The sequence below is a fragment of the Tauraco erythrolophus genome, chromosome 20 (assembly GCF_009769465.1).
Source record: "Tauraco erythrolophus isolate bTauEry1 chromosome 20, bTauEry1.pri, whole genome shotgun sequence".
Lineage (NCBI taxonomy): Eukaryota > Metazoa > Chordata > Aves > Musophagiformes > Musophagidae > Tauraco > Tauraco erythrolophus.
The window spans coordinates 1,526,884-1,543,129 of NC_141484.1; the positions used below are offsets into that span (position 1 = coordinate 1,526,884).

Consider the following 16,246-nt stretch of genomic DNA (forward strand, 5'->3'; position numbering starts at 1 on the left):
ATGCAGGAGCTGGTGGCTGGTGTGGAGAAGATCAGGTTTGACTTGGAGGCTGATGTGGAGGAGCAGCGAGGAGCTCAGCCTCTGCCCTTCCCGGGTATGGACAGTAAGTTGGGGGCAGGGTGCTGTGGAGGGTGACAGGGGTGCAGGAGGTGTTGGGGTTCTCTTCCTCGCTGGTGCTCCTCGCTCTTGCTGCACCCACCATGTGCTTGGATGCTTCTTGTCCTGCCTCCTCCCTGGGCTCCTGCCTGAGGCCAGGCTGGCTCTGGGCATTGCTCCCTCGGTGATGTGCCTGGCACAGTTTCGTAGGGGGTTGCCAACAAAGAGGGCTGAGATGCTCTTGCCCTCGATGGCACACGGTGGTCCTGGCACTGGCAGGTGAAGCTCTCCCTGCCCTGCTTTCACCTGCAGAGCTGGGGGCGGCTGTCTGCAAGTTCTTCCACCGAGGGCTGTGCACCAAGGGTGAGTGCCAGGAAGGGACGGGGATGGGACTGACAACAGCCTGTGAGATCCTGGGGACATCAGGGAGCTGGATGGGGCCCCCCTCTCTGTTCTGTGACCAGCCCATGTCTGTGGCAGATTGTTCCATGGCCCCATGGCCAGTGGGTTGGCAGGTTTTGGCCCAAAATGCTAATGCTGCTGAGTCCATCGTTCCCCCTGGCCCTGCGGACGAGCAATCCTACCCCTCCTGCATCGGGTAACCAGACCGTGGCGGTTCCTGGGGGCCCAAGCCCCGTGCACCCAGTGGGTGCTGCGAATCTCATCCGTGTCCAGGAAGGCTCTCGATGGCACGTCCCGAGCTGGATGCTGGGGTGGAGAGTTCCTGGGTGCAGGCAGGGCTGGAGGGGCTGCACGGGGCACGTCCTGGCTGCTGGGGGGCTGCGATAGCAGGGGCTGCGGGGCACAGGCGGGCTCCGACAGTGGGTGTGTGCCGGGGCCAGGTGCCCGGTGTCCCTTCCGGCACGTTGACGGGGACAAGACAGTGGTGTGCAAGCACTGGCTGCGCGGGCTCTGCAAGAAGGGCGATGGGTGTGACTTCCTGCACGAGTACGACGTGACCAAGATGCCCGAGTGCTATTTCTACTCCAAGTTCGGTAGGTGTGGGACCACGCCCGGGACCCCAGCGAGCCTCTCCCACCCCAGCACCCATGTCCCTCGGGTCTGGCCTTGAGCAAGTGCTTGATGCCACCTCCTGTCTGTGGGAAGAAATGCCGCTGGCACCCACGCAGGGCCACTGTTCCCCGGGGCCATGCCTGGGTGGTCCCAGGGCACCTCTGTTCCTCCCACCCAGCCCATCCTCGAGCGTTTTCCACCGTGTTTGGCTTGAGCGAGCGTTGTCCCACCTGTCCCACCTCTTGCTCCCGCAGGCGAGTGCAGCAACAAGGACTGTCCCTTCCTGCACGTTGATGCCACCACCAGCACCGTGGGCTGTCCCTGGTATGACCGTGGTTTCTGCAGGCACGGTGAGCTCCTGGGATGGGTGCTGGGGTGAGCAGGGGCTGCCCATGTCCCCTCTCCACCAGTGATGGGGGGGTTCGGATCCCACTGCTGGCCACCCTCCTGCCATCTCCGAGGTGACCAAACCAGAGTGGGGTGAACCACAGTGGATGTCTGGGGACTGCCGGGGAGTGGGACCAGGTGCCTGGTGGGGATTTGGGCTTGGGGCAGCAAAGACCCTACAGAGCTGGAGGAGAACGGGGCTGCTGGGGAAAGCTGGGCTTCCAAAATCCCTGTGGGGTGGGGGGTGCAGTGCTGTGTCCCTATGAATGGGAACCTCTCCTCTGCGTGGCAGGTCCCCTGTGCAAGTACAAACACACGCGGAGGGTGATGTGTGCCAACTACCTCGTCGGCTTCTGCCCAGAAGGACCCAAGTGCAAATTCATGCAGTACGTACGGGGTAGGCTGGGGGGAGCTCGGCACGCAGCTGGGGGACAGCCCCCTCTCTGAGGCTGCAGAGGTGGCCGGGGCACTTGCAGCATCTGCGTGGAGGACCAAAGCGCTTTGGGTCCCTGTCTGAACTGACTGGACCCCTCTGGTCTCTGCTGGTGTCCAGCCTGAGCTGGTGACCGCAGGGTTTGCAGCAGGTGGGCAGGGGACAGCCCCAGTTCCCATGGGGGCGCCTGTACCAGCTGCCTGAGCCCCAGGACAGCCCTGGGAGGCTGTGGGAGCCTTGGGGGGATCTGGGGGTACCACTTGTCATGTCCCAGGAGTGACAGCCTGTCCTCTGTGTCCCTCTCCAGCCTCAAGGCCGGGCTGATGACAAACAGCACGGATCCATCCAAGGTAATGCAGGGAAGGTCCTCTGTCTTTGTCTCGAGCTGAAGCCCTTTTGCTCTGTGCCTCTGCTCATCAGGGTGACCCACCACCTGCTTCTGCCCCACAGCTCATTTCCTTTGCTTTTGCCCCAGCTCTTGTGGGAGCATATGGGGGATCAGTTGCCAACTGCCTCTCCTGCCCCATTTCCCCCCCTCCAGGGAGCTGGCTGTCCTTGGGGGATGGTACAGCTGGATCTGGCTGCTGGTGGGGAGAGTGGATGCAAGGATGTGCCAGCCATGGAGCCCCCTCTACCAGTCACCGGCACTACCCAGCACCTGGCAGCGCAGTCGTGGGACACCAACAGCTGCCCCCCGGGCCCACAGAGGCTGTTTGAAGGAGGCACCTCCTTCAAGGTGAGTGTGTTTGGGACTGGGAGGACTGGGAGCAACTGTCTTGCCTTGGAGGGGAGGGTAAAGTGTTACGGTGAGGGGCAGCATGTGGCACGGGGATGGCCACAGCACTTGTGAAACAGCTTCCTTGACTGGAGATGCTCGTTTTCTCCCTGGGCTGTTTCTTGGCCCTGGAGCCTGCCCTGCCCAGGCATCCGGGCTGTGAACCGGTGGGAAGGGGGCTGTACCTGGGTTAAATATAATCTAACTGCAGGCGTAGGAATGTCTGGGGTAATAAAGGCTTGGCATGCAGTGGAACAGCCCTGGAGAGCAGCGAGCCCCTCACGTCCCTCTGGGTCGGAGGCTTGTTGCAGTTGGAGGTCTAGGGATGCTGCTCACAGGTGAGACCTGCGCTGGAACAAAGCAGTTAGCCCAGTCGCTGGGAAACGATGTGAAAATAAACACGAGGTAACATGGCCCTGGGTTGATCCAGCACAAAACTGACACCTGCCTCTCCCTGTCCCCTCAGCACGGACACAAAGGTCACTACATCAGTAAGCGTGGGGAGACTCAGCTGGAAATCCTGCTGGGGAAGTGATCGGAGTGCTCCGGCAAGGACCTTGGGAAGAGGACACTGTAAAGCGTGATGGAGACAGCGAGACGGCTACCAGGGCAGTTACTGGACTAGAAAAGCCAGTTGGTTTTGCTCAGCACTGGCTCTCACAGCTCTTTTGCACAGCAGCAGAGAAACCACAGTTTCCCTAATGCAGCTAAAACTGGACCCTTCCCAGCTCCTGGGGGTCACTGCCTGTTCCCTCCTGGGCATGGACTGGGGCAGTGGGAGCAGTCATTGCACAGTCACAGCTTTGAGGGGTGTGGGACCAGTTTGTGCTGGGGTCCTGGGCAGATGAGGGTGTGATAAGCATTGCTGATCCCCTGCAGAGGGGAGCAAGAAGCACTGTTTTTTGAGAACACGCAGTACCAAGCAGGAAAAGAAAATTCACAAAAGGTTTTTATTGCTGGTGAGAGGGAGTTTTTGGTGAGACACCTCTGACACAGTACTACTGCACCGCTTTGAATAAACAGTTCAGATTTTTTTCCTTGGCTTTTTTTTTTACCCTTCATGCCTGTACCATGACCAACCCTTTTCCAGACATGTTTGGTGATGGCAGGCTACAACTAGCACCCCTGTAAGTGTCCTCATTTGCCTGATGCAGACATGGGTTTGCCCTCCGGGCACAACAGCTAATCCAATGGATTTTTCTTCTCCCAGAAATAGGGCGCTGCGGTCTGAGCGCTGCTGCTTTAGTGCCTTCACAAAGGTCCCTCCAGCACCGTGCTGACAGTGAAGCAGGGCCTGGGGGCCCTTTGTGGACCACCCTCCTCCTGCCAGTTGGTAGCAAACTCCATCGTGCTTGCTGTGGAGGGGTAAGTAAAGGATGGGCATTGTGCCAGGCACAACACTGCTGACTTAAAGGGAATGGTTATTCTGGCCTAAGCCCACCCTGCCACAACCCATCGCAAACCTCACTGCCAAACACTGACCACAACACACACGATGAATCTATAGTAACAGCCCAGGTCAAGGAGTTGTCCTGTAGCTGGTGTCCCAAAGGGAGAGATGTGGGTTTCTGCAGACTACAGGAGCTCTGCTGCGTGCAGACCTTTGAGGGGCAGCTCTAACTCCTTCTTTCAGTACTAAATACTGCCTGAACCACGGAGCAGTGAGCACAGGCTGTCAGTGTCACCCCGCAGTTTGCAGGAGGGTAACTGAAAAGCAGCACCCTGAATGATTAAAGAACTTGTCTCTGACTGTAAACAGGCCTCTGCTGATTTGAATCCCGGTTGGAACACTGGTCCTGAGCACTTCTGCTGACTCCGGTCAAGTACTTGTGACACTTCCTCAGGTGCTGTTCCAGCTTCTTCAGTGGTATTTACGCCAGCGATGACACTCTAGAAAAAAACATAACAGTGTCAGACTGTGCTATGCTTGGGGACTACCTTGTCAGTTAGGAGTAAATCCAGGGAATGGTTGCTCAGTGTTGGAACATCTCCTCCCTTTGCTTTGTGCAGGGTTTAAAAGAGCTCCTGACAGTTCCTGGTGCTCTCCAGAGAGAAGCTGTGAAGCAGCAACTGTTATGGCCACCTTTATTAGCTAAATTCCTCTGCCAACCTAAGCCAGGTCACAATGTTGTTCTCTGAGTTCTGGTATCAGTCTTAACTGCAATGTATTTAAACTATTTCAGAGTCTGAATTAACATGAATGGCAAATAGGCTTTCCACCTGCTGCAAAAGTGACAATTCCTGGAACAAGACAGGCACCAAGAAGGAAATCTTACTGATGTGCTGATAGTTCCAGCCATAGCTGAGGAGGCAGTATCCAGCCAGCAGCATGGAGATCCCAGCTGGTCCACCCCTCTTCACGTTGATGTATTTGTTGTAATAGCTGCTCCAGGCTGTTGGAACAGAAACGCAAGGGTCAAACATGAGCAGGTCTTAGGGAGTTCGCTAGTTTCCATGTAACTTTCCAAAGCCAAATGTTTGGGTCTATTTATTTACTTCTTTATAAAGACCCAGACTGGCCACTTGGACCAGGCTGAAGCAAGTAAACCAGGTAAGTGGGACAATTCTGCCCCAAGAGCCAGGAACTGAGCCTCACCTTTCTGTACTCCTCCACGCAGCCCCTGGAGAGACAGATCGCAGGTGGCCAGCCAGGCAGGCAGCTCCCCCAGCCTCACATCCATCAGGCGCCTTTCGGAGAGGGGACCTGTGCCGTGAGAAGTCAGAGTGGTCAAAGGCAGGAAAGTGGGAGCAAGGTCAGTGGTGTTTGTGCTCCCTGTGCCGGGTGGTGAGTGTGGAGCTGGTGTCTGGGACAGCTGCAAGTGGCCTGGGCTTGCGACTGACTGCTCAGAGAGGAAAAGCAAATCATGTCTCCTGCAAAGTGAGCTGGCTCTGCCAGCCCAAACATGCAAGAGCCTGTCTTAAACCTAAATAGAAACGTAAACCACTGGTTTTGCAGGCTGGAGGGTTGGACAGTTAACTTCCTTGGATCCTTCCTGGATCCCTTTCTGGGCAAGCCCAGCAGCTTAGTGTTTCCAACCCCTCCTCTCCTATTCACAGCAGACAGTTCAGCCTGACAGTGCAGTGAATCTCAGCAACAGAGACTTTTGTTTCTCACGTTACCTTGCTGTCCCTCTGAGAAATTGCCCTTTGGTGTCTTCATTGTGATCCCCATGTCTTGTTGGAAAGGCTTCCCTGGAAAAATACTCAGCCCATCATAACCAGGATATAAGTCTGGAAACCACTCCAAGCCCATGGCACCTGCGGGCGTGCTCCTGCCAGAGACCTGGGATAGACAGATGGGTTGGCTCTTGGAGGTGTGGAGCAAGAACTGGTCCAGTGCCAGCTTGGTGCCCCTCCTGGCATTCAGGATGGGCTCGTAAACCACCGCCATCTGCTTCTTGCTCTCTCCAAGCTTTTGTGTGCCGGTTAGGTAATTCTTGGGTGCCCCTTCGTTGTGACCCCTGAAATGATCCGTCACTGGCAGATGGAGGTTCTTGGTGTGCAAAGCAGAGAGAGAGGTTTTACATTCCACACCCACTTCTGGGTACATCCGCTTCTCTCCTGCCGCAGTTTTGGCCGTTCCCTCCTGCTGGCCGAGGTCACCGGGGCTATTTCTGCAGGCAGGGCCGGGGGGATCTCGGTTTTGATTTTTGATTTTCGTTGCCTTTGAGCTGTTTCCTTTTCCTCCCTTTGAGCTCCCGGCCGCCTTCTCCGCAGCTCCAAGGCCGCACGTCTCTGCCTGTGCGGATCCCGGGATGGCTGCCCGCTCCCGCGGCTCGGGCTGGGCTGTGTCAGCGCCGCCGCCTCCATCCGGCCGTTCCACCGCCGGCCCGTCGGTGCGGCGGCTCCTCGGGGGAGCGTCCCCGCTCCGGGCGCCGCTCCTCTCCCGCACCACCCGCGCGCGGTGCTTCTCGATCACTATTTCCACTCCACGACTCAGCGTTTCGGGAATATCCGTCACCTCCTCGGGGAGCAGATCGAGGGACTCGGCGACATCCCGGACCGCCGGCTCCGCCTGCCGCTCCGCGCGGCGTCCGTCGGGCCGGGGCCGCGGGCGGGGGCCCGGCTCGGCCGCCTCCTCCCCGGGCAGCCATGTGCTGCTCTTACCGGCCTCTCCCTCCCGCGGCCCGGCGGCGGGAGCCGCTCCGTCCGGGCCAGAGCCGTTCCGGGGCGCGGCGGCGCGGCCGGGGCTTTGGCTTGCACCGGGGGCGCTCCGGGGGACCGGGCTGGGCGCGGCTTTGCAGTGCGGGAGGTGGGAGCGGAGCCGCTTGAAGGGCCGGCCGCAGTGCGGGCACAGCTCCCGCCCCGGCGGCGCCGCGGCCATGACGGCGGCGCCGCTTCCCCCCGCCCCCCTCCCCCGGGGCCGCCCCCGCGCGCCATACGCATGCGCGCCCCGCCCGCGCCGGCGCGCGCCGTGACGCCACAGAGGGGCGTGGCCGGGCCGGCGCAGCGCGCTGCGCATGCGCAGGAGGCGGAGGCGCCGGAAGCGGCGGTGGGAGCGGAGCGGAGCGGAGCGGGGGCCGTCTGTCCGCAGCGGGGGGGGGGGGGGTCGCGCCGCGCCGGTGTTTTGCGCCTCGTTCCTTTCCGCCTCACGGAGCTCAGCCCGGCCCGCCATGAGCTGCCGGCAGCCGCTGCCGAGCGAGCGGGGAGCGAGACAGAGGTGAGAGGCGGACCGGGGTGGGGGAGGGGAGCGCGGCCTGGGCGCCCGCGGCGGTCGGGGAGGGGGCGCGGGGCGAGGGGCCGGGAGGACAGCCCCTCGGGCACCGGAGGGGGAGATTTCCGAGTGGTGACCGAGGGAGCGCGGCCGGGAGGAGGGGGTGAGGGTGAGGGATGGCTCACGCTGCCCTGGAGGGGATGGCGGAGTAAGGGGGGGCGGCAGGGGGGAGCTGCGGAGGTGGGGGGTGAGGGGAACGGCGGAGCAGCGGCCCCCGGATCCCTGGAAGCGATAAACTGGGGCTGGGGGCGGTGAACGTTACCGGTGTAGCCGGTTGGCCGCGTTCGCCAGATCAAACGGGCGGAGAGATGCGGAGGCGGGGGGGGGGGGGGCGTTTGTCGGCGTGGTGGGGAAGGACGAACAGGGAGGGCCCGGAGCTGGGGGGTCGGGGTGTGGGGTTCGCCTGTGGGCTGCAGGCGTTAAGAAAAGGAGGGATCTAGGAGGGAACGTCTGTTCTGAGAGTGGTCCCAGGAGAAGGAGGACCGGTGGGCTGTGGTGGGCAGCGGTTGTGAGAGCTGTGGGCATCCCAGGGGTGGGAGAACTGGGAGGCAGCTCCTGCTCTGGACAGCCGAGTCCGCTGCAGAAGCGTGTCTGTAAGAAAGGATTCGGTGAGAAACACGTCACTCGACTCTGGTTTGACTCATTTGAGTGCTTGTGAATTTTTAGCTACCAAAACAGCTCCATCCTGTGTTTTGGGTGGTGCTCAGCACGCTGAGGTCCTGGTTGACCGATGACGTTTGCGTGGGGGAAGAAACTGTATTAGTGTTGAAATTCTGCAGACAGTGGGAGACGTCGGTTCGCAGGGATTCGAGGTGGTGGTGGTTGCTCAGCAGCACTGATGTCATAAGAGGGTGGCAAATACATCAGAAACAGGGAAGGACTGCTCTTCCGCCAGGTGTTTTCTGACAAAACTCTGTTTCTGCGTGGAAAGTGACGTTGCTCAGGAATGTGACGTGACTTCAGACGCTGTCAGAGTGGAGAGACTAAAGAAAGGCGCTGTAGGTGCTAACTGGAGGCTCGTGTGAGCAAAGTGAACGTAACTGGGTGTTCATTGAAAGGGTGGTCACTGCCACCAGTGCTTTTTTCAGCCTGTCAGGTGTCACTCAAACTCCCAGGCTCGTTTTTAGACCTGCCTGAGTCCTGAGAGCAGTTGCAAGGCTGAGAACTGTCTGATGAGTTTATTTAGAGAGCTGCTCAGTGCTGGTTTTCATGTCAGTAGGTGTGAGTCCACGTCCCTTAAACTGACATGAAAACATCAGCCTGGCTGGTTCATGAGAAATGTGATTGTTTTCCCCCAGTTCTGTGGGGAACAGCTACAAAGAGACTATGAAAGTTCGCAGCACTTCAGAGGTTTAGGTGCATCCTTCGTTAATCTGTCAGGTTTTCCTGCTTTTTTTGCAGAGTTCCCTTTAGAGAACAGAACAGAAGGTGTGTCAGTAAGCTGATGTGTTTTTTTTTTTTCTCCTTTCCCCCCGAACTTTCTTCAGGAAGAGGAGACGGAATGGTGGTGAAGATGATGGTTGTGTTCCACAGACCAAGCGTAGCACCCGGAACACTGTCCTTCAGGACACTTGGGACACTGAGGTGAGAGCCTTCTCAGGCAAATTCAGTCTCCTTTACTGCTGGGTCTAAATAACGGCTGGAATGTTCTGTGACGTTTTATTTGTGGAGAGTAGCTATTGAAAACACTTTTTTTTGCTTTGTTTATGAGGCCGTGAGGCTCGACTCTGTTGCGTGCTTCAGAGATCAAAATCTGTAAGCTGTGGTTTGGAAATCAGCGTGTTTTCCAGGGAACCTGGTTATCTTTGGACTGAATGTTTCTGTTAATAGACCTCAGATACTGATGTGCAGCACCCAAGTGAAGACACAAAACCAGCATTTGCTGCCATTTCTAGTTTTTCTGTCTGAAATGAGATGTTGAAGTGTTCAAGGCCAGGTTGGATGGGGCTTTGAGCGACATGGTGTAGTGGGGGGTGTCCCTGCCCATGGCAGGGGGGTTGGAACTGGATGGTCTTTGAGGTCCCTTCCAACCCAAACCATTCTATGTAGCGTATCCAGAACTGAGGAGGTGACTGGGGTGGATTACAGGTGTGTGTGGTCGCTTTGCCTGACCATCCATCTACTCTTCCAACATTTCCTTATAACAACGTGGTTATTTGGGGTCGGGAGTTGGAACGCATTCCAACTAGTGCCATACACAAAGTGCCCGTTGCAGGCAGTAGTACTTGTCTGGTGTTCAAAAAATGCTCTGATAGAGCTTGATACTTCCAGCAAGACTCGCTCCTTCACAGCTGGAACACTTGAGCTCAAACTATTGGGTTTCTGCTCATGTTTGCCATGATCTTTTGCTGGACGTGGGATAAACTGTCCCTTATTCTCTCGTCGCTCACACAACAGGTGTTCCACGATGGTGCAATTTGCTAGCTATGAGATTCCTTTTTCTAAAAACCGCTGGTTTCCAGGCTGCTGCCAGATTTCCTGAGTCGTTGCCTGTATTAATCATCTGAAAATTCACTGTGTGCGTTTCTAATTAGCAATGTAGTCCTGTTACAAAACGTTCGTGGAGAAGAGCGTGCAGAGCAGAGGCTCTCCGCTGGGTTTTGTGTCTCTAGAAGTTAATGAAATGGGTTTCTTTTAAAGTTTTTGAAATATCTTTCTTTGTTGTACAGCCCCCTCACTCCAAAGATTGATTGCAGTGAGTAATTACAAACTATTGCAGTTTATTGAACTGTTAACTACACTGTGCTTGCAGAAAACGTTTTGTGCTATGTAACTTTGAGCAACGTATCTTTTCTCGTATGCTAAAGGCTTCAAATGTGTGTTTACATTTAAAATGATCCATGGCTCTCTACCCAACCATTTTTTTTGTGAGGGAGACTTTCTTTTAACCAGTACACCTTTACATGTAGCTGGTGTGATAGTGATATTGTATGGAAAACGCTCTTAACAGCCAAGATGATCCTCACGAAGGAATTTGCCGTGATGGAAAACGTTCCTGGTTCCTGTATTGCTGTTTTGCCAGAAGGGAGGCTCGCTGAGATGGAGTCAGCTTTGCTGCTTGGGTATAACGGGGAGAACCATAAATATTTGCTCATTGTCTGACCCTGCATCACTTGTCCAACAGGTTAAACACCTCTTCGTGTGTAGAGTAGTTAATGGCTGAACTCCCGTGTGGCGGGAGGAGGAAGACTTGAGTGTGGAACGAGGGATGGAAGTAGGAGTAAGGAAATTAAGCAAATCAGGAAAAACCTTCCTGGTGAGTGGCAGAAGCACCTTTGCTTGGCATTTGATGGGGCAAAGCCACTAAAATGCAGAGATAGAACCAGCCTTGTTGTAGCCACACAAGAGTGGGTTAACTCAGTCCGTGATGGCGGGTTTGTTCGGAGTGCCCACGGGGGGATGGCATGGGCACGGGCACCAGCCAGACCAGCGCAGAGCTTGGCTGCTGAGGCTGTTCCATGCATGCACTCGTGTTGTAAAAAAGTGTGTTTTAACACATTAAACCACGACTGTGGGCGAGGAGAATCTCTTGCTGTTGATGCCAAGTGGAGGAATGTGCCCACGGGACGCAGAGTTACAAAAATCAGTGTTCCCTTCTCAAGGGAAGAAAGTTCCCAACGTCAGCTACTGATGAATAAAGCTTGCTTTTTTTTTTCCTTTTTGCTTGTTTTCTTGCAATGTTGGATCGCTGGATTGAGCATGCCCAGAAATTCGAGCCAGGAGTTGAAATCAGTATTAGTTGAATGTTTCATTAAGGACTTCCTGCGCCAAATGGAGAAGCTGTTGTGCTTATCCTGCACAAGTGCTTCCGATTGATGTCACTTGGACATTTTTGGCCGTTTGTAAAACTTTTGTTCAGTTTCCTGACACTTTGCCATTTGCACAGGCAGCTCTTGCTGATGAAGAGTCCTCACTAGGTGTGAGATATTGAACTAGGAGAGAAGGGGGGTGTGTAGGTGCAATTTCTAACTTGAAAGAGTACAGGAGGAGAGAATTGCTTTTCGTCTGAGGGCGTGCACACACCTCCTTTTCGTGAGATATTAGCTGGAGTACTGAGTCCTTTTGCCTTCCTCAGTCGAAGTTGACTGTTTTCTCTTCCTGAGCGTGGTTTGCTTGAGAACACAACCTCGGTGTGCAAATCAGGCAGCCGTGTTACTCAACCTGAACCTGGATTTTGTCAGGATCTCTTTCCAATTATTTTTGTCTTCCTCTTCATAGCTGGCAGCAATATGTGTAAGATGAAGAGAGTGGTTTGGTTTGTCCTTAGTGGCGGGTCAAACGGGGGCTGTTCTGTGATGTTATCCCTCAGTCCTTCAGTTTGAATCCTACATGAGCTAGATGGGATGTAAGGGGGGGTGGAACTGGATGATCTTTGAGGTCCCTCCCAACCCTGACCATTCTGTGATTCTATGATAAAAGGTTTTTGCTGTTTTTTCCCGCTGGATTGTCCTTTCATTCAGGGTAAACATCATACTTGATGCTGACGGACTTTTACAGGAGGGAGACAGGTTCTCTTTGATCTGGCAGCGCTGCTTTTTGGCAGATTTCTGTAATGGTGTGCAATTTCTGCTCCCCTTGGAACAAACCACTCCCAGGCGACAGCTTCCCTGGGGATCACAGTGAACTTCTGCTTTGCAGTTCAGTCCGTGAGCAGCACGGGATGAAGAGGCTGCACTAGAGCTACGCTAAACATTAGCCAGGCAGAGCATTTCCCGCTGCATTTCGCTTCCTGGTGGGCCTGTCCTGCGTTTACCCAGAGGTTAGCTGTGGTGTTTTCCTTGCCACCTGCCTATAAATTCAGGAAAAGCCCTTTCTGCTCTCCTGCTGTTGCAGCTGGAGCTGCAGTGCATCCTCGGAGGGGCTGGCTGCAAGCAGCCGCTCCAGGAATTCCAGGAATCTGCAGTTGTGCTCTGCCACCTGGGGAATCACCGACGAAAAGCCTTTTGCTCCGATTTTCCCTGGGAAGGAAGGGAGTCTGCAGTGTTCTGACCAGCTCTTTTCCTTCCTGAAGAACTTTCTTTGGTAAAACATCGTTTCTGGTGGTTCCTCACTGTTGTGGCTGATGACAGGGTTCCCCAGAGCTCAGAAACACTGCTGTTTTATCCGGGGGGGATTGCTGGGGCACAGCAGCACTTGCTTCCCTCAAATCGAAGTTTTTTCTCCTTTTGCACCTGTGCCACTCTGCAGTAATACACTACTGAGGAAGGGCTGGTCTGAAATTCTGGTTAAAACCACGTTACACCTCTGTTAAACTCATCTTGAAAGATTTTTCAGAGCAGAGGGTCTGAATCCTAAGTCCCTGTCGTGAATGATCAAGATGCTACATCACACATCACAGACTAATACGTTTAACAGGACATTTGTTTGGAAATTATTTAAAGCTTCTCCGTAGCTCCTCAGCGTGATGTTAAGGGGGACAAAAGAGGTGAAGATATCCTGTTGATACTTGAAGTACTCCGAGACTTTCGCTGGGCTGCTCTCCTTTGCCCTTTTGCTGAGAACTTTGTTTCGTTGTGTAGATGCCTGTCGTTGCTGACATGATGACTTTAAGGATTCTTTTTTTGTCTGATTGTAGTCCAAATGCGTAACAGAATGTGCACCACAGCCTGGGGAAATGGTAGGTCTTCGACGTGCTTTGGGCAACAAACGGGCTTCACGTGCTAGTGAGTTTTTGCTGTAGAGAAATGGAAATAAAGAAGAGTGTGACAAACCAGGTCTGCCAACAGCCTTAGATGTAGGAAGCACGTCCCAGGACACTATCTCGGTGTTAAAAAAAAGTCAGACATGCACAAAATAATCACTACTAACAGCTCTAAAATGTTCGTTAAGATGTGAAACTTCAGCAGTAAGTGACGCTAGGTTCTCATTTTGATTTTTACCTTGATTTTCAGAAGGTGGCTGTAACGAAAACCAGTAAGGAACACAGACTAAAAGGAAACAAAGTGTCCTGTGCGGTGGGTTTCTCTCCAAGGCTGCTTTGGCTTGTTGAGCGTGACTTGTGCTTCTGTGCAAAATGGGGTGGGCTAGCAAGCACCATTTCGTGGCTCCTCTCCGTCCTTCTGGTGTTCCCCCCCTCTCTGATGTCCGCAGCATTAGGAAGAGGAGCTGGTTGCTTGTGTAGTTACGTCTGCTGCTTCCTCCAGAGCGACCTCCCCGTGTGTTCCGTGTTTTCTCTGCGCTAGCTGAAGCCAACGCCAGCGCGGGTGCCCCCCGGCGCCCCGGTCCTGCCCGCTGTACTGCGGCACAACCGGGGCGTTGTTGGTGCTTAGCAAAACAAGGCAGTTTGTGTGGCTGAATTGTCACGATCGGTTGTGGAATCAGTGCTGGGGGGTTTTCCAGTCGGCACTGGGATGTCATCCACCTCCGGGATTCCTGCAGTGCTTCCCGGGCCCTTCTGGCTGCTCGTTGATAGACGTGTCAGGCGCAGTTTGCGCCGGTCTTCACGTTCGCTCCAAAGTGGGGCCTTTCTGGATGTGGTGCTGACTGTTAAATTACTGTGGACTTCTTAAAATTTGTCTTCCTCTGCTGTGCCCACTGAGCTTTGACTTCTGTGGTTTTAGTTTATTACTTACAAAAATGTGGGGGAAGGTTTGACTGCTGTCACTTAACGCAGGCTGCTTTTGTGAATTTTCTTCCTATGGGATGGCAAAGTAGCCATTCTCTGATTCTTAAGCACCCAAATATTTGCAGTGTTGTCCTGAGCAGCATATCACACAGTAATGAAATATTCCAGCTGTAACTCATGGAACCTTTCATTAGCAGCCCTTAAAATGATGTAAACCAAACAGTTTTATGTCTTTGAAACACTGAAAATGATGGCTAATGCTTTTCCAGTCGTTACTGGGAAATGAGCCCTGTCCTCTCTGCGAGCTAAATCATGAATTCTCTTTTCTGCATGTGGAATCTTCGATGCCTGTCACTCTTTTGCTGTTGTGTGAAGTAAATTGTTATGGAAAACTACCAGTTACCATTGCAATCCCAGTGCTTAACTGGGAGGAGAGTAGTCGTACGTATGTCAAGGTGTTCAAAGACTTAAAACGGGTATTGTGTTGCATTTGATTTTAGCAGCCTGTTGCTTTAGATGCTTCAGGTATCATTTTAGAAAGATTGACTTGTAGGAAAATGCTTTGCATGGTGCTTACCTGCAACCTCTGCTGGAGCAGCAGCGATGAAGCGTTCCTCCTGCCCTGCCCGCCTTTCCTGACACATGCAGTCAGCAGGAACGCTCTTTATTTCCCAATTCTCTGATGAATCCAGCAACTTCACTAGTGCCAATGTGGGTCATGGGGGCAGAGCCGGTGGGCCTCAACCCGAAAGATTGAAATCCGAGGAACTGGAGGTCAGTGAGCCTCCGGGTGAAGGATGGCTCATCCCTTCAGCTCTGTTGTCGTGCGTTGGCAGGAACGGGGGTGACGAATGCCAAGAAAGCACTTGGTGGATTTACGTTAGTCCATCAGGCTGGATGTGAGCCCGAAAATCGGGGAGGGAGGGACTTACTGTAAAGATGGTTTGCTTAACTGAGGGGTTCATTATGGACAGGAGAGAAAACCGTGTGATTTTGCTCTTCGTCTTCTCTTCGTTTCAGTCCTCCTGCAGCGACAGCGGCAGCAGCAGCAGCTGCAGCAGCAGCAGCAGCAGCAGCAGCATCCACAGTCCCGACAGAGCATGTGGTGCGGACAGCAGCCTCCACCCGAGCGCAGCGGGCTCCAGCCCCGTCTCCTGCCAGTCGTTCCACGAGCAGTCCGCGCTCAGCCAGGGCCCCTACTTCCGAATTAACCAGATCCTGAAGGAAGCACATTTCCACAGCCTACAGAGCCGGGGGCGCCTGCCGACATGAGGGACCAGAGTTCCCTCCCTTCTGTGAAGGGACAGCACTGTGGGATTTGATATTTCAACTTCAAAGTTTGTTAAAATGAAATTGCACAAAACGCCTGTTGCCTTTTCAGTCTATATTTGAAATAACAGGTTAACAGGGAATTGTTTACTTGTGGTCTGCTGCACTATTGCAATGCAAAAGGGGCTTTGAAGCAATTTTTACAGGAGTCTTTTTTGGGGTGGTTCTAACAATACCTGTCAGGAGGAGACTGAGGAGTCCACATCTGTGTTATAGGGTTGCAAAACGTCCAGTTTCCATCAACTGCCTAATCTGTTAGCGATTTGTTGCTTTATGTAAAGTTCTCTCAAACGTTCATCTTAAGTTTTATAAGTCTTTTTTTTTTTTTTAATTTCAATAAACTAGTAAAAAATTTATTCAGTAACAATTTTTTTGAGCATTTAGAGTTAGTAAGACAGTAAGAGAAGGTGCTGTCACTGGAATCCCTTAGGACTGCCCCAGCTGTGAGCTTCCCACCAGCTTGGTGTGTGATGAGCCTTATCTTGCATGATCTGTACTGCTGCAGTACTGAAAAAAAATGTGAAAGTAGAACCAGGAAAGCTTAGGCAGCTGTAGCCAAAATGTCAGGTGCCTGCTGGGCTCACTGAGAGAGCAGATTCGTGGTGCCTATGGGGAAGAGTATAGAGTAGCCTGGGGAGGGGCTTTTGAAGGAGGAGAGGAGTCTTACATAGCTCCACTACCCCCTTCTAGCTGTAAAATGTTTTGGTTTCTGTTACAGTGTATAGTTGGTGTTTTTTTTTTATTTAATTTTACTTTAAGGTTAACAACTTCTAAGAAAGAGGAGGTATAAGTGTAGCTACAACTCTGTTTCAGCAGCCAGAGGACAAGGACAATCCTGACCTGTGCCTGGTTCAAGGGGTGTACTATGGTCTGGACAAGTACTTCTCTTCTGACGATACCCACAGAGGTGCCACCGGTCTCTGCCAAGGGGAA

General features: G+C 53.7%; 3 protein-coding genes across 5 annotated transcripts; 2 read left to right on the forward strand and 1 right to left on the reverse strand.

Annotated features, from left to right (window-relative positions):
- CPSF4L (cleavage and polyadenylation specific factor 4 like) lies at positions 1-3,240 on the forward strand. Its single transcript, XM_009992885.2, has 7 exons — positions 1-103; positions 409-459; positions 939-1,091; positions 1,365-1,460; positions 1,790-1,887; positions 2,472-2,666; positions 3,172-3,240. The coding sequence occupies exons 1-7, from the start codon at positions 1-3 to the stop codon at positions 3,238-3,240; spliced, it is 765 nt and encodes a 254-aa protein (XP_009991187.2).
- A 508-nt stretch (positions 3,241-3,748) lies between these two features.
- MTNAP1 (mitochondrial nucleoid associated protein 1) lies at positions 3,749-7,029 on the reverse strand. The gene is made up of 4 exons (XM_086624096.1): positions 5,826-7,029; positions 5,302-5,409; positions 4,982-5,098; positions 3,749-4,595 (listed from the first exon to the last, which is right to left on the reverse strand). The coding sequence occupies exons 1-4, from the start codon at positions 7,027-7,029 to the stop codon at positions 4,567-4,569; spliced, it is 1,458 nt and encodes a 485-aa protein (XP_086480222.1). The 3' UTR covers positions 3,749-4,566.
- Positions 7,030-7,271: 242 nt separating this feature from the next.
- VCF1 (VCP nuclear cofactor family member 1) lies at positions 7,272-16,233 on the forward strand. Of its 3 annotated transcripts, XM_086623874.1 has the most exons (6): positions 7,272-7,365; positions 8,907-9,003; positions 12,995-13,036; positions 13,311-13,373; positions 15,005-15,295; positions 16,130-16,233. In XM_086623874.1, the coding sequence occupies exons 1-5, from the start codon at positions 7,319-7,321 to the stop codon at positions 15,254-15,256; spliced, it is 501 nt and encodes a 166-aa protein (XP_086480000.1). In that variant the 5' UTR covers positions 7,272-7,318; the 3' UTR covers positions 15,257-15,295; positions 16,130-16,233. The 3 variants fall into 3 exon arrangements, with proteins under 3 accessions (XP_086480000.1, XP_086479999.1, XP_086480001.1); XM_086623873.1 differs by having other exon boundaries at positions 15,005-16,233; XM_086623875.1 differs by lacking the exon at positions 12,995-13,036 and having other exon boundaries at positions 15,005-16,233.
- The last annotated feature ends 13 nt before the right edge of the window (positions 16,234-16,246 follow it).